This window comes from Staurois parvus, unplaced genomic scaffold (genome assembly GCF_062004578.1).
Source record: "Staurois parvus isolate SC_StPar_1 unplaced genomic scaffold, SC_StPar_1.0 ptg000983l, whole genome shotgun sequence".
Classification (NCBI taxonomy): Eukaryota; Metazoa; Chordata; class Amphibia; order Anura; family Ranidae; genus Staurois; species Staurois parvus.
Window position 1 is genome coordinate 995,844 of NW_028318779.1, and position 22,929 is coordinate 1,018,772.

Here is a 22,929-nt window from a genome sequence, read left to right on the forward strand (position 1 = left end):
GTGTGTGAGGAGACCTGAAAGTGGCACATGGCAGAGTGTGGCGATGGAGACAGCAGCAATGGGAGGCCGTACAGGGACCCATGAGAGACTCTGGACCTGGCAGCAGCATGAGGAGGCGGTATATAGGGGCCCATGGCAGATTAGGGGCCTGGCAGCAGCTATAGGAGGCCCGTAATCTGCCAGCACCCTATGTCAAAAAATTCTACACACCAGCAGTGTGTGAGGAGACCTGAAAGTGGCACATGGCAGAGTGTGGCGATGGAGACAGCAGCAATGGGAGGCCGTACAGGGACCCATGAGAGACTCTGGACCTGGCAGCAGCATGAGGAGGCGGTATAGGGGCCCATGGCAGATTAGGGGCCTGTCAGCAGCTATAGGAGGCCCGTAATCTGCCAGCACCCTATGTCAAAAAATTGAACACAACAGCAGTGTGAGGAGACCTGAAAGTGGCACATGGCAGAGTGTGGCGATGGAGACAGCAGCAATGGGAGGCCGTACAGGGACCCATGAGAGACTCTGGACCTGGCAGCAGCATGAGGAGGCGGTATATAGGGGCCTATGGCAGATTAGGGGCCTGGCAGCAGCTATAGGAGGCCCGTAATCTGCCAGCACCCTATGTCAAAAAATTGAACACACCAGCAGTGTGAGGAGACCTGAAAGTGGCACATGGCAGAGTGTGGCGATGGAGACAGCAGCAATGGGAGGCCGTACAGGGACCCATGAGAGACTCTGGACCTGGCAGCAGCATGAGGAGGCGGTATATAGGGGCCCATGGCAGATTAGGGGCCTGGCAGCATCTATGGGAGGCCCGTAATCTGCCAGCACCCTATGTCAAAAAATTCAACACACCAGCAGTGTGTGAGGAGACCTGAAAGTGGCACATGGCAGAGTGTGGCGATGGAGACAGCAGCAATGGGAGGCCGTACAGGGACCCATGACAGACTCTGGACCTGGCAGCAGCATGAGGAGGCGGTATATAGGGGCCCATGGCAGATTAGGGGCCTGGCAGCAGCTATGGGAGGCTCGTAATCTGCCAGCACCCTATGTCAAAAAATTCAACACACCAGCAGTGTGTGAGGAGACCTGAAAGTGGCACATGGCAGAGTGTGGCGATGGAGACAACCCGCAATGGGAGGCCGTACAGGGACCCATGACAGACTCTGGACCTGGCAGCAGCATGAGGAGGCGGTATATAGGGGCCCATGGCAGATTAGGGGCCTGGCAGCATCTATGGGAGGCCCGTAATCTGCCAGCACCCTATGTCAAAAAATTCAACACACCAGCAGTGTGTGAGGAGACCTGAAAGTGGCACATGGCAGAGTGTGGCGATGGAGACAGCAGCAATGGGAGGCCGTACAGGGACCCATGACAGACTCTGGACCTGGCAGCAGCATGAGGAGGCGGTATATAGGGGCCCATGGCAGATTAGGGGCCTGGCAGCATCTATGGGAGGCCCGTAATCTGCCAGCACCCTATGTCAAAAAATTCAACACACCAGCAGTGTGTGAGGAGACCTGAAAGTGGCACATGGCAGAGTGTGGCGATGGAGACAGCAGCAATGGGAGGCCATACAGGGACCCATGAGAGACTCTGGACCTGGCAGCAGCATGAGGAGGCGGTATATAGGGGCCCATGGCAGATTAGGGGCCTGGCAGCATCTATGGGAGGCCCGTAATCTGCCAGCACCCTATGTCAAAAAATTCAACACACCAGCAGTGTGTGAGGAGACCTGAAAGTGGCACATGGCAGAGTGTGGCGATGGAGACAGCAGCAATGGGAGGCCGTACAGGGACCCATGACAGACTTTGGACCTGGCAGCAGCATGAGGAGGCGGTATATAGGGGCCCATGGCAGATTAGGGGCCTGGCAGCAGCTATGGGAGGCCCGTAATCTGCCAGCACCCTATGTCAAAAAATTCAACACACCAGCAGTGTGTGAGGAGACCTGAAAGTGGCACATGGCAGAGTGTGGCGATGGAGACAACCCACCGACTGTTTTGCTCGCTGCCAAGCTGCCACCCTCTTCTCCTGATGATGCGGAAGCAATAGCCTGATGACGACGAGGCTGCCAAGTGCGATCAGCCTCATCATCATCAATTAGGGTCTCCGCCTCACTACTAGCCCCCTCGGCTGCGTGTGGGTCAGGAGACAGACCTGTCTCTAGACCGGCTACCGAGCCACTCTCCTCGCCACTACTTCTTCGCCTGGCTGCTGAAGAGGCGGATGTCTCCCCCCGTTCCTGACCGCCCTCTGTTAGCTCTTCCTCACTGTACTGGATGACACCGGGAGCACTAGCCTCTGGCTGCGAATAGTGCTGCCTCGACCCCTTCCTCTGCTGCCACGTCTGCTCGCTCCTAAAACATTGCCTCCTCTGCCACTCCTCTGCATGTTGTCTGACATACTCTTTAATTAAACGATTCTGTGTCCCTGAGTAACAATTCTGTGTCCCTGAGTAACGTTTCTGTGGCCCTAAGTAACATTTCTGTGGCCCTCAGTAACAATTCTGTCTGTCCCTGAGTAACAATTCTGTGTCTGTCCCTGAGTAACAATTCTGTGTCCCTCAGTAAAAATTCTGTGTCCCTCAGTAACAATTCTGTGTCTGTGCGAGTAACAATTCTGTGGCCCTAAGTAATAGTTCTGTGGCCCTCAGTAACAATTCTGTGTCTGTGCGAGTAACAATTCTGTGTCTGTGCGAGTAACAATTCTGTGGCCCTAAGTAACAGTTCTGTGGCCCTCAGTAACAATTCTGTGTCTGTGCGAGTAACAATTCTGTGTCTGTGCGAGTAACAATTCTGTGGCCCTAAGTAACAGTTCTGTGGCCCTCAGTAACAGTTCTGTGTCCCTGAGTAACAATTCTGTGTCTGTGCGAGTAACAATTCTGTGGCCCTAAGTAACAGTTCTGTGGCCCTCAGTAACAATTCTGTGTCCCTGATTAACGTTTCTGTGGCCCCAAGTAACGGTTCTGTGGCCCTCAGTAACAATTATGTGTCCCTGATTAACGTTTATGTGGCCCTAAGTAACGGTTCTGTGGCCCTCAGTAACAATTCTGTGTCCCTGAGTAACAATTCTGTGTCTGTGCGAGTAACAATTCTGTGGCCCTCAGTAACAATTCTGTGTCTGTGCGAGTAACAATTCTGTGGCCCTAAGTAACGGTTCTGTGGCCCTCAGTAACAATTCTGTGTCCCTGTGTAACAATTCTGTGTCTGTGCGAGTAACAATTCTGTGTCCCTCAGTAACAATTCTGTGTCCCTCAGTAAAAATTCTGTGTCCCTCAGTAACAATTCTGTGTCTGTGCGAGTAACAATTCTGTGGCCCTAAGTAACAGTTCTGTGGCCCTCAGTAACAATTCTGTGTCTGTGCGAGTAACAATTCTGTGTCTGTGCAAGTAACAATTCTGTGGCCCTAAGTAACAGTTCTGTGGCCCTCAGTAACAATTCTGTGTCTGTGCGAGTAACAATTCTGTGTCTGTGCGAGTAACAATTCTGTGGCCCTAAGTAACAGTTCTGTGGCCCTCAGTAACAGTTCTGTGTCCCTGAGTAACAATTCTGTGTCTGTGCGAGTAACAATTCTGTGGCCCTAAGTAACAGTTCTGTGGCCCTCAGTAACAATTCTGTGTCCCTGATTAACGTTTCTGTGGCCCCAAGTAACGGTTCTGTGGCCCTCAGTAACAATTATGTGTCCCTGATTAACGTTTATGTGGCCCTAAGTAACGGTTCTGTGGCCCTCAGTAACAATCCTGTGTCCCTGAGTAACAATTCTGTGTCTGTGCGAGTAACAATTCTGTGGCCCTAAGTAACAGTTCTGTGGCCCTCAGTAACAATTCTGTGTCTGTGCGAGTAACAATTCTGTGTCTGTGCGAGTAACAATTCTGTGGCCCTAAGTAACAGTTCTGTGGCCCTCAGTAACAATTCTGTGTCCCTGAGTAACAATTCTGTGTCTGTGCGAGTAACAGTTCTGTGGCCCTAAGTAACAGTTCTGTGTCCCTGTGTAACAATTCTGTGTCTGTGCGAGTAACAATTCTGTGGCCCTAAGTAACAGTTCTGTGGCCCTCAGTAACAATTCTGTGTCCCTGAGTAACAATTCTGTGTCTGTGCGAGTAACAATTCTGTGGCCATAAGTAACAGTTCTGTGTCCCTGTGTAACAATTCTGTGTCTGTGCGAGTAACAATTCTGTGGCCCTAAGTAACAGTTCTGTGGCCCTCTGTAACAATTCTGTGTCTGTGCGAGTAACAATTCTGTGTCTGTGCGAGTAACAATTCTGTGGCCCTAAGTAACAGTTCTGTGTCCCTGTGTAACAATTCTGTGTCTGTGCGAGTAACAATTCTGTGGCCCTAAGTAACAGTTCTGTGGCCCTGAGTAACAATTCTGTGTCTGTGCGAGTAACAATTCTGTGTCTGTGCGAGTAACAATTCTGTGGCCCTAAGTAACAGTTCTGTGGCCCTCAGTAACAATTCTGTGTCTGTCCCTGAGTAACAATTCTGTGGCCCTAACTAAAGTTTCTGTGGCCCTAAGTAACAATTCTCTGGCACTCAGTAACAATTCTACAGGGACCCATGAGAGACTCTGGACCTGGCAGCAGCATGAGGAGGCGGTATATAGGGGCCCATGGCAGATTAGGGGCCTGGCAGCATCTATGGGAGGCCCGTAATCTGCCAGCACCCTATGTCAAAAAATTCAACACACCAGCAGTGTGTGAGGAGACCTGAAAGTGGCACATGGCAGAGTGTGGCGATGGAGACAGCAGCAATGGGAGGCCGTACAGGGACCCATGACAGACTCTGGACCTGGCAGCAGCATGAGGAGGTGGTATATAGGGGCCCATGGCAGATTAGGGGCCTGGCAGCAGCTATGGGAGGCCCGTAATCTGCCAGCACCCTATGTCAAAAAATTCAACACACCAGCAGTGTGTGAGGAGACCTGAAAGTGGCACATGGCAGAGTGTGGCGATGGAGACAGCAGCAATGGGAGGCCGTACAGGGACCCATGACAGACTCTGGACCTGGCAGCAGCATGAGGAGGCGGTATATAGGGGCCCATGGCAGATTAGGGGCCTGGCAGCATCTATGGGAGGCCCGTAATCTGCCAGCACCCTATGTCAAAAAATTCAACACACCAGCAGTGTGTGAGGAGACCTGAAAGTGGCACATGGCAGAGTGTGGCGATGGAGACAGCAGCAATGGGAGGCCGTACAGGGACCCATGAGAGACTCTGGACCTGGCAGCAGCATGAGGAGGCGGTATATAGGGGCCCATGGCAGATTAGGGGCCTGGCAGCATCTATGGGAGGCCCGTAATCTGCCAGCACCCTATGTCAAAAAATTCAACACACCAGCAGTGTGTGAGGAGACCTGAAAGTGGCACATGGCAGAGTGTGGCGATGGAGACAACCCACCGACTGTTTTGCTCGCTGCCAAGCTGCCACCCTCTTCTCCTGATGATGCGGAAGCAATAGCCTGATGACGACGAGGCTGCCAAGTGCGATCAGCCTCATCATCATCAATTAGGGTCTCCGCCTCACTACTAGCCCCCTCGGCTGCGTGTGGGTCAGGAGACAGACCTGTCTCTAGACCGGCTACCGAGCCACTCTCCTCGCCACTACTTCTTCGCCTGGCTGCTGAAGAGGCGGATGTCTCCCCCCGTTCCTGACCGCCCTCTGTTAGCTCTTCCTCACTGTACTGGATGACACCGGGAGCACTAGCCTCTGGCTGCGAATAGTGCTGCCTCGACCCCTTCCTCTGCTGCCACGTCTGCTCGCTCCTAAAACATTGCCTCCTCTGCCACTCCTTTGCATGTTGTCTGACATACTCTTTAATTAAACGATTCTGTGTCCCTGAGTAACAATTCTGTGTCCCTGAATAACGTTTCTGTGGCCCTAAGTAACATTTCTGTGGCCCTCAGTAACAATTCTGTCTGTCCCTGAGTAACAATTCTGTGTCTGTCCCTGAGTAACAATTCTGTGTCCCTCAGTAACAATTCTGTGTCTGTGCGAGTAACAATTCTGTGGCCCTAAGTAATAGTTCTGTGGCCCTCAGTAACAATTCTGTGTCTGTGCGAGTAACAATTCTGTGTCTGTGCGAGTAACAATTTTGTGGCCCTAAGTAACAGTTCTGTGGCCCTCAGTAACAATTCTGTGTCTGTGCGAGTAACAATTCTGTGTCTGTGCGAGTAACAATTCTGTGGCCCTAAGTAACAGTTCTGTGGCCCTCAGTAACAGTTCTGTGTCCCTGAGTAACAATTCTGTGTCTGTGCGAGTAACAATTCTGTGGCCCTAAGTAACAGTTCTGTGGCCCTCAGTAACAATTCTGTGTCCCTGATTAACATTTCTGTGGCCCCAAGTAACGGTTCTGTGGCCCTCAGTAACAATTATGTGTCCCTGATTAACGTTTATGTGGCCCTAAGTAACGGTTCTGTGGCCCTCAGTAACAATTCTGTGTCCCTGAGTAACAATTCTGTGTCTGTGCGAGTAACAATTCTGTGGCCCTCAGTAACAATTCTGTGTCTGTGCGAGTAACAATTCTGTGGCCCTAAGTAACGGTTCTGTGGCCCTCAGTAACAATTCTGTGTCCCTGTGTAACAATTCTGTGTCTGTGCGAGTAACAATTCTGTGTCCCTCAGTAACAATTCTGTGTCCCTCAGTAAAAATTCTGTGTCCCTCAGTAACAATTCTGTCTGTGCGAGTAACAATTCTGTGGCCCTAAGTAACAGTTCTGTGGCCCTCAGTAACAATTCTGTGTCTGTGCGAGTAACAATTCTGTGTCTGTGCAAGTAACAATTCTGTGGCCCTAAGTAACAGTTCTGTGGCCCTCAGTAACAATTCCGTCTGTCCCTGAGTAACAATTCTGTGTCTGTCCCTGAGTAACAATTCTGTGTCCCTCAGTAACAATTCTGTGTCCCTCAGTAAAAATTCTGTGTCCCTCAGTAACAATTCTGTGTCTGTGCGAGTAACAATTCTGTGGCCCTAAGTAACAGTTCTGTGGCCCTCGGTAACAATTCTGTGTCTGTGCGAGTAACAATTCTGTGTCTGTGCGAGTAACAATTCTGTGGCCCTAAGTAACAGTTCTGTGGCCCTCAGTAACAGTTCTGTGTCCCTGAGTAACAATTCTGTGTCTGTGCGAGTAACAATTCTGTGGCCCTAAGTAACAGTTCTGTGGCCCTCAGTAACAGTTCTGTGTCCCTGAGTAACAATTCTGTGTCTGTGCGAGTAACAATTCTGTGGCCCTAAGTAACAGTTCTGTGGCCCTCAGTAACAATTCTGTGTCCCTGATTAACGTTTCTGTGGCCCCAAGTAACGGTTCTGTGGCCCTCAGTAACAATTATGTGTCCCTGATTAACGTTTATGTGGCCCTAAGTAACGGTTCTGTGGCCCTCAGTAACAATCCTGTGTCCGAGTAACAATTCTGTGTCTGTGCGAGTAACAATTCTGTGGCCCTAAGTAACAGTTCTGTGGCCCTCAGTAACAATTCTGTGTCTGTGCGAGTAACAATTCTGTGTCTGTGCGAGTAACAATTCTGTGGCCCTAAGTAACAGTTCTGTGGCCCTCAGTAACAATTCTGTGTCCCTGAGTAACAATTCTGTGTCTGTGCGAGTAACAGTTCTGTGGCCCTAAGTAACAGTTCTGTGTCCCTGTGTAACAATTCTGTGTCTGTGCGAGTAACAATTCTGTGGCCCTAAGTAACAGTTCTGTGGCCCTCAGTAACAATTCTGTGTCCCTGAGTAACAATTCTGTGTCTGTGCGAGTAACAATTCTGTGGCCCTAAGTAACAGTTCTGTGGCCCTCAGTAACAATTCTGTGTCCCTGAGTAACAATTCTGTGTCTGTGCGAGTAACAATTCTGTGGCCATAAGTAACAGTTCTGTGTCCCTGTGTAACAATTCTGTGTCTGTGCGAGTAACAATTCTGTGGCCCTAAGTAACAGTTCTGTGGCCCTCTGTAACAATTCTGTGTCTGTGCGAGTAACAATTCTGTGTCTGTGCGAGTAACAATTCTGTGGCCCTAAGTAACAGTTTTGTGTCCCTGTGTAACAATTCTGTGTCTGTGCGAGTAACAATTCTGTGGCCCTAAGTAACAGTTCTGTGGCCCTGAGTAACAATTCTGTGTCTGTGCGAGTAACAATTCTGTGTCTGTGCGAGTAACAATTCTGTGGCCCTAAGTAACAGTTCTGTGGCCCTCAGTAACAATTCTGTGTCTGTCCCTGAGTAACAATTCTGTGGCCCTAACTAAAGTTTCTGTGGCCCTAAGTAACAATTCTCTGGCACTCAGTAACAATTCTGTCTGTCCCTGAGTAACAATTCTGTGGCCCTAATAACGTTTCTGTGGCCCTAAGTAACAATTCTCTGGCACTCAGTAACAATTCTGTCTGTCCCTGAGTAACAATTCTGTGGCCCTAATAACGTTTCTGTGGCCCTAAGTAACAATTCTCTGGCACTCAGTAACAATTCTGTCTGTCCCTGAGTAACAATTCTGTGGCCCTAATAACGTTTCTGTGGCCCTAAGTAACAATTCTCTGGCACTCAGTAACAATTCTGTCTGTCCCTGAGTATGAATTCTGTGGCCCTAACTAGCGTTTCTTTGTCCCTAAGTAACGATTCTGTGGCCCTAATTAACAATTCTGTGTCCCTGAGTAATAGTTCTCTGTCCCTAAGTATCGTTTCTCTGTCCCCAAGTATCGTTTCTGTGGCCCTAACTCTGTCCCTGTCCCTAATACAGAGCGGTCTGCCTCTGTTCAATGACTGCAGGCAAATGAAGAATTCCAAAATGGCCGCTATTTATAGCTCGACCATTACACAGTGCTAGCTGGCTGGCTGCTGATTGGCTGATGCGATCACATGTCGTTGAGGAATGCATTATGGGTCAGCGCGCCTTGTCTGCGCGCCTTCCCAGACATCCCCGCTCCATCGCCGCACATGTCAGCCGCCATTTTTGGAAAAATTTCGATTCGCGCGTCCGAATTAGGCTATTTTTCGGATTCGGCGCGAATCGAAATTTTTCCGATATTCGACTCGAATTCCACTTCGGCTACTTCGATTCGCTCATCTCTATCCTTCATCTTTCCAAACGTCAGGGTGGAGTAGGCCTCCCTGACATCTGAGCCTACCAAAGAGCAGCTCATCTTACTAGGCTGGTGGATTGGTATTGTCATGCTTTGGCAAAACACTGGGTGACAATGGAACTGGGCGACTCTCAGGGTATGGCAAAGAGCTGGCCCTGGATCGCCATGTTACCTAAAGACCTTACTGACCATCCCACCCTTGGAAGTACCTTGCTGGTCTCTAGAAAGGCCTTTTGCAGCTCCTCAATCTCTCTTTTGCTGCCCCCCCATGATTCCCATCCTGGGAAATCCGGAGTTTCAGCTGGGACTTGACAAACCTCAGATTCAACGTCTGATGCCAGGTGGCCGTCTCCATCTTTGGGACTTCCTGGGGTCCAATGGCAAACTTTCTTGCTCTATCCATCGTCCACTTACAGAACTGGAAAGTATTTGTCACAAGAGGGAACCGATCCATCATTGTTTTTCCATTCTTTATGCAGCCCTGACCCATCCAAAGGATGATATCACCCCCACCTTTCTCTCCAAGTGGGAAGCTGATCTCAATACGCATGTCACTGATTCACAAAAGGAGAAAATCCTCCATTTTGCACAGAAATCCTCCATTGCTACCAAGGTTCAAGAGACCAGTTACAAAATCCTGACCAGGTGGTATAGGGTGCCCACAACATTTCAATGTATTTTTCCACAGGTCTTGGACTTGTGTTGGTGATGTGGCTCAGAACAGGGCATGAAGCTTCACATCTTTTGGACCTGCCCTATAATTAGACCATTTTGGCAAGCAGTGACTGGCACCATTAAACATCTGATGAATGCTGACTTAGCAGAAATCCAGCGGCGTGTCTGCTGTACCTCACAAGACATCCAATAAAAAAGTCTCCCTAATGGTTCAGCTGTTGAATGCAGGGAAGGTCTGTATTTCTTTGTGCTGGAGATCTGTGATTAGTAGTCTAAAACTAATCAGCTCAGGGACATGGAGGACCTTACGGCCACTTTATATGATGAGGGGAAGCTTTTCTGGAACACTTGGAGACCGTGGCAATATTATGTCTATACTGACGCCTACTTGCAGGAGGTTTCCCAACCTGAATTGTATTTAAGCCACCAAGTGGACAAAGCCTGCCATTTAGTTACACAAAGCCACAGGTTTTCGTTGTGCACCATTACAACATTGTAGCCACTGGCAACATAAAAAAACAAATATGTCATCAGTTGATAAGAAGGACATTGGGCACTTGCACAGCATCCTTGCTTGCCCCTTCCCGTTACTCTCCATCAGCACTTGGGGCACACTAGCTGAGTGAGCGAGAGAAACTTAGGGAGAAGAAAAACAATGGAATACTAGTCAGTACCAGTGTGCACAGGTGTATTTGCTTTGGAAGAATAAATCACCTCTGACATTGGGTGTCCCACATGTGTAGATGTCACTGCATTCTTTAAAACTATTAGTTTACTTTTTTTTACATTTTGTAATGGGTGCCTCAACATTGTGCAGATATTTAAAGGGTGCCCCAAGATTGTGCCAAATTTTTAAGGGTGCCCCAAGATTGTGCAGGATTTTAAAGTGTGCCTTGACTGAAAAAAAGATTGAGAAACACTGCTCTATGTCTTATCTGACCACTGACCTGCTGTCTACTCCATTTTCATATGTTCCCTTTTGGTACGTTGATTTTGCTGTTTAGTCAATGTTACTGTTGTCTTGGATAATTGTGCACCGTTTGATGCTCTACTCCTGCATATATTGTATTATGCAACTTTTGGATAAATAGAAGAATTTAAAAAAAAAATCAAGCTGCAATTTTGTAGTAAATCAGTCTCTTAGTCTGTTTCTATGCTCCTGTTTTGCACAACCTTGCTTAGTCAAAATCTATAAATGTCTTTCTCTAGAAGTTTGAGCTCAAACACTGTTCTGGTGCCGCTTTATGCCTTGACATATTTAGCTGTATGTGAAAAAACAAACAAGATAGGTTATAGCTAAAGCTAGCTGTATAACAATTAAGGAGATAGATTAAAGCTCCAGGAAACATAATAATCCTCATTACTTTTTCAAGACACTTGTTACAGCAGTTTTACTTACCTGATCCTATGCTCCTGCAGGATCCTCTGCATTGCTAGAATGGTCCCTCCAGCCTCCTCTCCCATATATTCTGGCAGGCTAAGGTCCTCTGATGTCATCAAGATCAATGCAGTGACCATAGCTCATGTTTTTTGTTAAAAAATCATTTTAGGCCTGTAGGTTATTTAAAACCCTAAAAGTATTACATTGTTTATATTTTCTGAAAGCAGACACTCAAGCAAATAATAGTAGAGGTTCCAATATTTTTATTTGCATTTTTTTAATGGTTTGTGATTGCATTCTTGTGTGCTTGTATGTGGGGCAAAAAACATTTTTTGGGGGCAGAGTAACTGCTTGGGTGTAACTTTAGTTGTTTTTCCACTAAACTTTATTTTTCATCGCATGGGGACAAAATGTCATCTATGTGATCCTTTTATTTGGTGACAGGTAAATCTTAAGTAACATCATTTTGCAATTTTCAATTCTTCAATTGACACTAGATCTGCAGCCTGTTTCACTGAGTACTCACCAGTGCAAGGAAAACAACCATTCGGGCTAGATCCATTATCTTCCCATTAACGGCTTTACTAGCCATAAAGGTGAAACAAATACTGTTGCCACCAAGAATGAGGAGGCGAGCACTGTTCTCCAGCAGCCACTCTTGTGGGACCACTGAAACCAGAAAGGACATTTTATAGTAAACTTTGCAGTAAAGGTAGTATTCTTATCTTTAAAGTGGTTGTAAAGACTCTATGCATGAAGGTAAAAAAATCTTCTGTGTGTAGCATCCACCTCAGCACCCCCTAATAGTTACCTAAGCCCCCTCTTGATCCAGCGATGTTCACTGGAGTCTCAGCAAACCTTCTCATTGGCAGAAGGCAGAACACAGAAGCGGGAGCCATTGGCTCCCACTGCTGTCAATCACATACAGTGAGCCCATGAGAAGAGAGAGGTTGGGGCCGAGCCGTGGCTCTGTGTGTGAATGGACTCATGCAGCAGCAAGTGCCCCTGTAGCAAGCTGCTTGCTGTGGTGCACCCTACAGGAGGAAGAGGACAGGAGAGCCTGTGGAGGATCCAAGCTGGTCTGTGCAAAACCACTGCACACAGCAGGTAAGTATCGACATGTTTGTTTTTTTTTCTTAAAAAAAATAAACCTTTAGAATCACTCTAATGTATTGTGTACTGTGTGTAAACTAGAACAGTGAATAAATGATCATAGCAAGATGCATTTCAAAAGACTATGTAAGTACATATAGATAATATGAGTGGCAGTACTACTTTCTACTATGTGTGAGCACCTTTGCTTCAATAACTTGGTTTAAAAAATCCCCCGTAAGCAGACATAGGTAGAGTCAATATGGCTGTTCTCTGACCTACAGTAAAAACAAAATAATTGTTCAGTTGTTTAACTTGTGAAAATAATATGCAATTCTACCTAAAAGTTCGTCCAGCAGACTCATGACATCATCAGCTGTCCACTCTTTGGCTCCTGTGTCAGAGAGTAGTTTGATGGCATCAGCCAGCCCTTTTAGGCTGTTCTCATCAGCTGCCCCTTCCGTCATCTTCAGCCATGCTACATGTCCTAATAAATATTATGGGACCCAAATGAATAAATATTGTATAATAACTGTGTATAGTAAACTGTGTTTATTGAATTAGTGGTAGGCCTAAAGCAAAACTTCACTGCATCTGAGCACCACAAACCTAAAATGCTGTTTATTTCATTTTTAAAATTAAAACTCCCCTAATCCATCCATATCCCCATGCTTTATTTTATTGAGAAATCATGTTGAAAAGCATCCCTAGCATTTCTGGCTGTGGCCATCTTGAGTTAGGGCAGATGATTCATGTAGCATTTACTGCCTGGAATCAATCTGCCCTTAGCCCAGGCATGCACGCAGAAGGGTGTGCTTAGCTGCAAAGACTCCTCCTCCCCTCCTGAAGGCTCCTGGGATGTATGACATAATTTGCCTAGGCATGAAAGCCAGGAAGTAGCTGAAGAAATGTAAAAAAAAGATTTAAATAAGTTAATCTGATACACTTTCCTATCTATTGACCATGCTAGTAGCATAAGGATAGTCGGTGTTGACTGAGATGGTGAAGTTCAGCTTTAAAATCTACAGTCAGGTCCATAAATATTGGGACATCGACACAATTCTAACATTTTTGGCTCTATACACCACCACAATGGATTTGAAATAAAACGAACAAGATGTGCTTTAACTGCAGACTGTCAGCTTTAATTTGAGGGTATTTACATCCAAATCAGGTGAACGGTGTAGGAATTACAACAGTTTGCATATGTGCCTCCCACTTGTTAAGGAACCAAAAGTAATGGGACAGAATAATAATCATAAATCAAACTTTCACTTTTTAATACTTTATTTTTTTTATTTTTTTTTAATTTAAATATTTATTAGTTTTTCATATTATTACAAAAAATTCCATAAGAAGAGATAACAATACATATAAATATTCCATACATTTCTACCTTACCCCTTCTAATAAATCTTTTCTTTCCCTCCCCTCCCAGCCCTTTCCCACCCCCCTTCCCCCTCCCTCCCCTTAGCACGTTCTTTACTCTCTCGAGGCCCAATAGTTTCTTAATTTATAGTTTTCTATACTTCTCTTTCATTCCTGATTTTTCCCATTTTTCCCATCTTGTATAGTATATTCCCATCCTATCTTCCTGCATATAGTAAGATCTTTCCATTCTACTTATCTGATTTACTCTGTTGATCCAATCCTCCTCCTTCGGCACCTCTGTTTTTTGCCAGAACTTGGGTATCAACCCCTTTGCAGCGTTTAAATAGTACCATATGCCTGATTCTTTATATTTATTTACTGAGATCCCAGCATTGTGTAGAAGACACATCGTTGGGTCTAACCCTATGTCATTTCCAGTTATTATTTCTATTGAGTTAACTATTGTCTTCCAGAAAGCCTGAATTTTCGGACATTGCCACCATATGTGAAACACCGTGCCCTCCTCCCCACAACCTCTCCAACACATTTTAGAGTTTTCCCTCCTCATCTTGTGCTCAATACTCGGTGTAATATGCCATCGTGTCAAACATTTATAATTAATCTCCACGTCTCTCATACTAACATTCTCGTGTATCAATCTATATATCTTGTTCTGTTGGTCCTCATCTAACACCACCTCCATATCTCTTTCCCATTTCGTTATAAAAATTAACTTTGTGTCTGTGTCTAATTCTGTGAGTATTCTGTAAACCTTGGCAATACCGTGTTTCCCATCTCTACGTGTTTCTAACAACCTTTCAAACCTATTCCAATCCTTTTTTAATCTCAGGGGTTTTGGTAGTTTTCCAATAAAACATTTTAACTGATGATATTTCCACTCGTCTATTCCAATAAAACTTTCTCCCTTCTTCTCTTTTAATTCTTTAAATGGTCTCAATTCCCCCTCATCCAGTACATCTCTCAGTTGGATATCTTCCCTTTTAAACCATCTACCTGATATCTCATCCTTTCCTGGGGGGAAATAATCAGAATTTACAAGAGGCATTAATATAGAATTGAATTCCCATTTCCTACTTTTGTGTAGATTATCCCATGCCCTTAAAACATTTAAAGTGTAAATACTTGTGCTTTCTTTAATTCTTCTAAGATGTGCTGGGACCCATATCATCTTACTCAAACTAATCCCACTCAATTCGTTTTCAATTTGTACCCAACTCTTCCCCTTGTGGTTGAATGTCCAATCATAAATTCTTGCTAAAATTACTGCTTTATAGTATCTCTTGACATCAGGTAGTCCCATTCCCCCTTTCTCTTTAGTTCTACTCAATATTTCGTATGCTATTCTTGGTTTTTTATTCCTCCAAATATATCTTATTAACATTTTTTTCATTATCTTAAAAAAGGCCTCTGGGAGTTTAATTGGGACCATTTGGAATCTATACAGTATTTTAGGTATGATTACCATTTTAAATAAGTTTATACGTCCTATCCATGATGGGTTTCCTCCTTCTAATATTTTTAATTCTTTCTTGGTCTCATTTATTAAAGAAATATAGTTTAATCTATACAGTTGTTTATATGAGATAGCAAGTTTTATTCCTAGGTATTTTAAATCTTTTTCTCTCCATGTAAAGGGGAACTCTTTTTGTAGCTTTTCCTTTTCACTCTTTGGTACGTTAATGTTCAAGATCTCTGTTTTTGTTGGGTTAATTTTTAAATTTGATAAATCGCCATATTCCTTCAAGATCTTCATTATATTAGGTAATGTTATTCGAGGGTTGTCTACATAAAACAATAGGTCGTCCGCGAAGGCCGCGACTTTATGTTCTATATTTTCTATCCAGATTCCCTTTACCGCTCCACTATTCCTTATCGTAGACAGCAGGGGTTCCAATGACAGAACAAACAGCAAGGGGGACAGTGGGCAGCTCTGTCTTGTTCCATTGGACATTCCAATGGATTCCGACCTCTCCCCATTTACCGTGATAATTGCGGTGGGCTCTCTATATAGTTTACCTATCCACTCACGCATTCTCTCTCCAATCCCCAACACTTCTAAGTTGTCCATCATGAAGGCCCAGTCCACTCTATCGAACGCCTTCTCGGCATCAATCGACAGTAGTACCGCCGGGGCCTTCCCTTTTCTACTTTTCTGAATGAGCATCAGAGTTCTCAACCCGTTGTCTCTACCCTCTCTCCCTGGGACAAAGCCCACCTGATCTCCGTGAATCCATTCAGGCATTAGATCTTTCAGCCTATTTGCTAGGACCTTTGCGTACAACTTAGTATCGGTGTTCAATAGTGAAATTGGTCTATAACTAGAACACTGGGAAGGGTCTTTTCCCTCCTTTTGAATGAGTACAACATGGGCCTGAAGAGATTCTCTTCTACCCTCCATCCCTCCTCCCAGTTCATTCATATACTTCTTCAGCTTAGGTAACAATATTTCACTATATTTTTTATAGTACTTAACTGTATACCCATCCGGACCTGGACTTTTTCCACCCCCTGTACTTTTTAATGCTACTTTTATTTCATCCTGGGAAATTTCCGCATCCAAGGCATTCAATTGTATTTCACTTAACTTTGGTAATCCTGCATTTTTTAAATATATCATCCTTTTTTAATTAATATCCTTTACATTTTCCTTTGAAGAGCCATGGGGGCTAATATTATACAGTTTTCTATAGTATTCCGTGAATACTTTAATAATCCCTTTGGTTGAATAAACCAACTCTCCTTTAGAATTTTTTATCCTTTCTATATAATTTCTATTTTTCTTTTTATTCAGAGCTCTCATTAAATATTTTCCTGGTCTGTCGCCCCATCTATATCTTTCATTTAGTACTTTGTTATATCCTCTTCTCCTCTCTTCGTCCATCAATCTCTCTAATTCATCTTTTTTATCCATTAACTTCTGTCTTATTTCTCTTGTTATTTTCTTCTTTTGCATCTGCTCTAGATCCAGGATTTCTTTTAGGAGCCCACTAACCCTCTCTCTTCTTTCTCTTTTCTTCCTTGCTCCCATCGCAATCAGGATACCTCTTATATATGCCTTGTGACTTTCCCATACTGTGGCTGTCGATACTTCCTCTGTCTCAATCTCCTTAAAATATAGCTTGATATCTTCCCCAATCTTCTGAGCTATGTCCTGATCCAAAAGAAGGGCCTCATTTAACCTCCATCCTAAACCTCCCGTCCACCATCTTCCCCATCCCATTTTCATTGTGACAGGGGCATGATCCGAGAATGTACTCATCTCTATTTCTATTTTAACCAATAGCTCTATGAGTTGATGATCTATCAAAATATAATCCAACCTCGAATATATCTCATGTGCCTTAGAGAAGAAGGTGTAGTCTCTGTCTCTCATATGCATTATTCTCCAAGTGTCCACCAGTTGGTACTCGTGAATCGCTTTCTTCAAAGCTCTCAGAGACCCACCCCCCTCTCTCCGCACAGGGGAGGTTGCATCCTTTTGGGGATCCATGCAGAGATTTAAGTCTCCTGCTACTATCAAACGCCCTTTTTTAAAGTCCATCAGTTTTTTCAACAGACCCTTCAAATAGATCTCCGGCTTTTTGTTGGGGCAATATATATTGGCTAATGTACACTCGATTCCCTGTAATTTACCTTTCAAAAATAGGAATCTCCCCTCCGGATCAGTTCTTCTATCCTCCAGCTCGAATCTCATGTTCTTTGCCAACCCTATTGCCACCCCTTTTGCTCTTTTAATTGGGGAGTCAGCGTAATACCATGTTGGATAATATTTAGATTTTAATTTCACATTTGACTCTATCTCAAAATGTGTTTCCTGTAAAAATACCACTGACGTTGCCCTGTGGTGTAACTCTTTAAACAACTTAAATCTTTTCCCAGGACAGTTCAACCCGTTCACATTATGTTATAACCTGTATTTCTTCCATCCTTCTTAAATCTGTCTATCTCTCTTCTAATAAACCTCTTTCTATTAGGCCCTTCTATCGTGCAACCTTTTAACCCCACCTCCCCTCCCCCCTCATCCTCCCCCCCAACCCCCATCTCCCACTCCCACCCCCCCTCCCTCCCCCCCTCTCTTCTTTTTCCCCTACCCGTTTTTAGGCTTATAAACTGCCTGCAAATCATTTGTGGATCTATTTCCACCTTTGATTTAAAACTTAGGGCGTAAGCTCCGCCCATGGACGGCTCTCCTCTCCTCCGACCCCCCCAGATCTCTTCTCTCTAACGTCCAAGCTCAAGAAGAATCTTAACTTCCCTCCCTTCACCAGAGTGTTCTGAAGGACCTCAACATCCGGAGGGTAGAGACCAGGGGCGAGAGATGGAAGCAGGAGAGAGAGAAAAGGAAAAAAAAAAACATAATTTCTACTTAATTCTCCCTCCCTTCTCTCCCCGACCCCAAAATCTCCCTCCCCCTCCCCCCGACCCACTGCCAGTCCTCTTTCCTAGTAACATCTGTATCTCCTTTATCTTCTTCTTCTTCTTCCCACCCCGCCATCTCCATTCTTTGCAAATCCAGTCTCTCGCAAAAGTCCCTTAGTTCCTCCGGAAATCTCAAGTAGGCTGTGACCCCGTTTTTCCAGCCAATCAGAGATGCTGAGATACCCCATCTATACTGCACATTCTGTTTCCTCATTTGCTCCAACAGGGGTCTCAGGGATCTCCTTCTCCATAGGGTCTCTGCTGTTAAGTCTGCATAAATTTGGATAGTCAAATCTCCATATTTAATTAATGATCTTCCCTTGGTCTTCTTCCAAATCTCATCTTTGACCCCAAATTTTTGGAACTGTACAATTATGTCTCTCGGTCTTTCCTTCTCAGTAGCCTGTTTGAGCTTTCCTATTCTAAACACTCCGTCTAACTTGATCCCGTCTGTTTCAGGTCTATCTCTTATGGAGTTCAATATTTTTTTCACTAGTTCATATAGTGTTTCGCCTTTTGCAGTCTCTGGAATTCCTCATACCCTAAGGTTACACCTTCTTTCTTTATTTTCTTGGGCTTCCATCCTATAGGTCAATTTTTTCTGAGTGTTTTCCAATTGGTTTATTTTTTTCCTTAAGTTATCAAAGTTTTGGGCCTGAATTTTAACTTTCTCCTCTATTTCTTCTATTCTTGATAGCAGGTGCCCTAGGTCATTACGAATAGCTGTTATTTCATGTTTTATCATTTTTTCCAGGTTCTGAAACATTTCTATCATCTCTTTCTTATTTGGTGCTTGTAGTTCCCCATCTGGTTCTCTTTTTCCCGAACCATCCTCTATTTGTTGGCTGCAGCTGCTATTCGTGCCCAATGATAATCTCGGACTATTACCTGAACTAATGTCCATTTCCCCTTTTGTGCTTGTGCCCTGGGCCCTTTCTGGCGTAATATTTCCATATGATGTAAATTTCTTTATTGTTCCTGTTTGAGACCCTTTGGGCCCTGCTGCCTTGGGACCCTTATTCTTCATATCCTCTGTGAAATTTCTGTTATTAAATTTTTTTTTTTTTTCTTTCTATATCCTCAAGATGGGATTGTACCTCTCCTTTATAATTTCTGGACCAGACAAACTTGCAATTTTTTTTTTTATGTTTTATTTTCCTAGGACACCTAGGACACCAGGGCCTCCTCTCTTCTTCTCTTCTAACCCCTGGAAATCCTCCCCTCTCCTTTCACCACCTGGTCTTCTATGTCACTCTGGGGTCCACAACACAGCAACACAGTAAGTCCCCAGTAGTTCTCACTCACCCTTCCCTTCTCAAGATGGTAGCTCCATGCTTGTACGGAGGGCCATCACTGCTGCTCAGTCCTGGGGGGGGGGGGATTTCTCAGGGTTTCCGATGTTGTGTTGTTTTTCTTTCCCTCTTCTTTTCCTTTCCTTTTTCCTCTCTTCTTCTTTTCCTCCTTAGGGTTCGTTCCAAGGAGGCAGGATGGGTTTCCTGGTTTTCCTGGCTCCACCAGGCCCAGGTGCGGACAGCCAGCTAGGTAGGGGGGTATAGGCAGCAGTGAGCGTCTCCCTGTCACATCGGGGAGGCAGCCGGCTTCCAATTTCACACGACTCTCCTTCCCCCTGTCCGCCTTCGGCCGGCCGGCGTCCCTGCTTCCCAGGGATGCACCGCGGCTGGTCACGTGCCCCGGCCGCGCCTCCTCGTCTCCCGGCAACCAGGCTCAGCGTCCCAGTCTCTCTCCACTGCTCTCCGGCTCCAACCGCGCACCGCTGCCCATCAAAGAAAGCCCACCAGGCCGAGGTATATCTCTGCCATCTAGGGCTCCATACCGCTGGGGGGAATTAAGACAGAAAATAGGGGGGGTCGGTCAGAGAGGGCTCGTGCGAGAGCTCCTAGCTCGAGCTCTCCGCCGTCGCCATCGTCAGGCTCCGCCCCGGAACTCTTCACTTTTTAATACTTGGTTGCAAATCCATTGCAGTCAATTACAGCCTGAAGTCTGGAACGCATAGACATCACCAGACGCTGGGTTTCATCCCTGGTGATGCTCTGCCAGGCCTCTACTGCAACTGTCTTCAGTTTCTGCTTGTTCTTGGGGCATTTTCCCTTCAGTTTTGTCTTCAGCAAGTGAAATGCATGCTCAATCGGATTCAGGTCAGGTGATTGACTTGGCCATTGCATAACATTCCACTTCTTTCCCTTAAAAAACTCTTTGGTTGCTTTTGCAGTATGCTTTGGGTCATTGTCCATCTGCACTGTGAAGCGGCGTCCAATGAGATCTGAAGCATTTGGCTGAATATGAGCAGATAATATTGCCAGAAACACATCAGAATTCATCCTGCTGCTTTTGTCAGCAGTCACATCATCAATAAATACAAGAGAACCAGCTCCATTGGCAGCCATACATACCCACGCCATGACATTACCACCACCATGCTTCACTGATGAGGTGGTATGCTTAGGATCATGAGCAGTTCCTTTCCTTCTCCATACTCTTCTCTTCCCATCACTCTGGTACAAGTTGATCTTGGTCTCATCTGTCCATAGGATGTTGTTCCAGAACTGTGAAGGATTTTTAGATGTCGTTTGGCAAACTCTAATCTGGCCTTCCTGTTTTTGAGGCTCACCAATGGTTTATATCTTGTGGTGAACCCTCTGTATTCACTCTGGTTAAGTCTTCTCTTGATTGTTGACTTTGACACACATACACCTACCTCCTGGAGAGTGTTCTTGATCTGGCCAACTGTTGTGAAGGGTGTTTTCTTCACCAGGGAAAGAATTCTTCAGTCATCCACCACAGTTGTTTTCCGTGGTCTCCGATTCTTTTGGTGTTTCTGAGCTCACCAGTGCGTTCCTTCTTTTTAAGAATGTTCCAAACAGTTGTTTTGGCCACGTCTAATGTTTTTGCTATCTCTCTGATGGGTTTGTTTTGTTTTTTCAGCCTAATGATGGCTTGCTTCACTGATAGTGACGGCTCTTTGGATCTCATCTTGAGAGTTGACAGCAACAGATTCCAAATGCAAATAGCACACTTGAAATGAACTCTGGACCTTTTATCTGCTCATTGTAATTGAGATAATGAGGGAATAACACACACCTGGCCATGGAACAGCTGAGAAGCCAATTGTCCCATTACTTTTGGTCCCTTATCAAGTGGGAGGCACATATACAAACTGTTGTAATTCCTACACCGTTCACCTGATTTGGATGTAAATACCCTCAAATTAAAGCCGACAGTCTGCAGTTAAAGCACATCTTGTTCGTTTCATTTCAAATCCATTGTGGTGGTGTATAGAGCCAAAAATGTTAGAATTGTGTCGATGTCCCAATATTTATGGACCTGACTGTATATTGCAGTTTATATCCAGTTAGTTTCTTGGAAAGTTTATGAACATTTTGGAAAGACCTAGGGGTTTATTGATAAAAGATTCATTGACAAATTATCTTGTGATTTTTTTAAAGCAATTCACCCTTCTGACATTCACCCAAATTTACTTGGCATTTTATGATCATTTACAATAGGGTGAATGTGCACCAGATTAATGTGGACAGTATTCTAACATCACCTTTACAGTAAGCAGTAAAGACAGCTTTTATTCCAGCAGGTGAATTTGCTAGCTGGATCTTTTCATACTTCAAAGAAGAACAGTTTTCCATAGTTTCATATGGTTCCATAGTTCTAAAATATCCAGTGATAGTTGTGTGCATGAAAATGCCTTACTGATGTCAGAGGAGAATGGGCAGACTGGTTTGTGATGATAGAAAGGAAACAACAACTCAAGTAACCATTCTCTACAAACAAAGTTATGCAGAATACCATCTCTGAACGCACAACACACTGAACCTTGAAGCAGCAAAAAAAAGTGTTTTTTTAGGATTTTATGTGATAGACCAACACAAAGTGGCACATAATTGTGAAGTGGAAGGAAAATGATAAATGGTTTCCAAAATATTTTACAAATAAATATCTGAAAAGTGTGGCATACATTTGTATTCAATCCCTTTACTCTGATACTCCTAATTAAAATCTAGTGGAACCAATTGTCTTCAGACGTCACCTAATTAAAAAATAGAGTGTAATTTAATCTCAATATAAATACAGCTATTCTGTGAAACCCTCAGAGGTTTGTTAGAGAACGTTAGTGAACAAACAGCATCATAAAGGCTAAGGAACACACCAGAAAGGCCAGTGATAAAATTGTGGAGAAGTTTAAAGTAGGGTTAGGTTATAAAAAAAATATCCCAAGCTTTGACCATCTCATGGAGCACTTTTCAATTCATCATCCAAAATGGAAAGAGTATGGTACAACTGCAAACCTACCAAGACATGGCCGTCCACCTAAACTGGAAGGCCGGGCAAAGAGAACATTATTCAGCGAAGCAGCCAAGAGCCCATGGTAACTCTGGAGGAGCTGCAGAGATCATCAGCTCAGGTGAGAGAATCTGTCCACAGGACAACTATTAGTTGTGCACTCCACAAATCTGGCCTTTAGGAAAGAGTGGCAAGAAGAAAGATATTGTTGAAAGAAAGCCATAAGAAGTCCTGTTTGCAGTTTGTGAGAAGCTATGTGGGGGACACAGCAGACATGTGGAAGAAGGTGCTCTGGTCAGATGAGACCAAAATTGAACTTTTTGGCCTAAAAGCAAAACGCTATGTGTGGCGGAAAACTCACACTGCACATCACCCTGAACACACCATCACCACCTTGAAACACAGGACCCAGAAAACTCAAGCTAGACTGCGAACACAGGGCATTAGACTTGAGGCCCATGAAGGATATAGGATGTTATAGGGGTTGTCATCAGGAAAGCATGGTCAATGGGCACACTTTACTTCAATGGGACAAAAATCAGGATTTTCCCAGACTTATCCAGAGGCATCTTACAAGGGATAGCCATGATGCGGCCCCTCCTTACCAAA

General features: G+C 44.8%; 1 protein-coding gene across 1 annotated transcript in view; it reads right to left on the reverse strand.

Moving 5' to 3' along the window:
• The window catches only part of FBXO47 (F-box protein 47), a 422,258-nt gene that overhangs the window by 82,140 nt on the left and 317,189 nt on the right, over positions 1 to 22,929 (reverse strand). Inside the window, exons 7-8 of the mRNA XM_089657332.1 lie at positions 12,536 to 12,682; positions 11,630 to 11,772 (exon numbers count right to left, since the gene is read on the reverse strand). Coding sequence (XP_089513458.1) covers positions 11,630 to 11,772; positions 12,536 to 12,682 — 290 coding nt within the window. The remainder of the gene's footprint in view (positions 1 to 11,629; positions 11,773 to 12,535; positions 12,683 to 22,929) is intronic.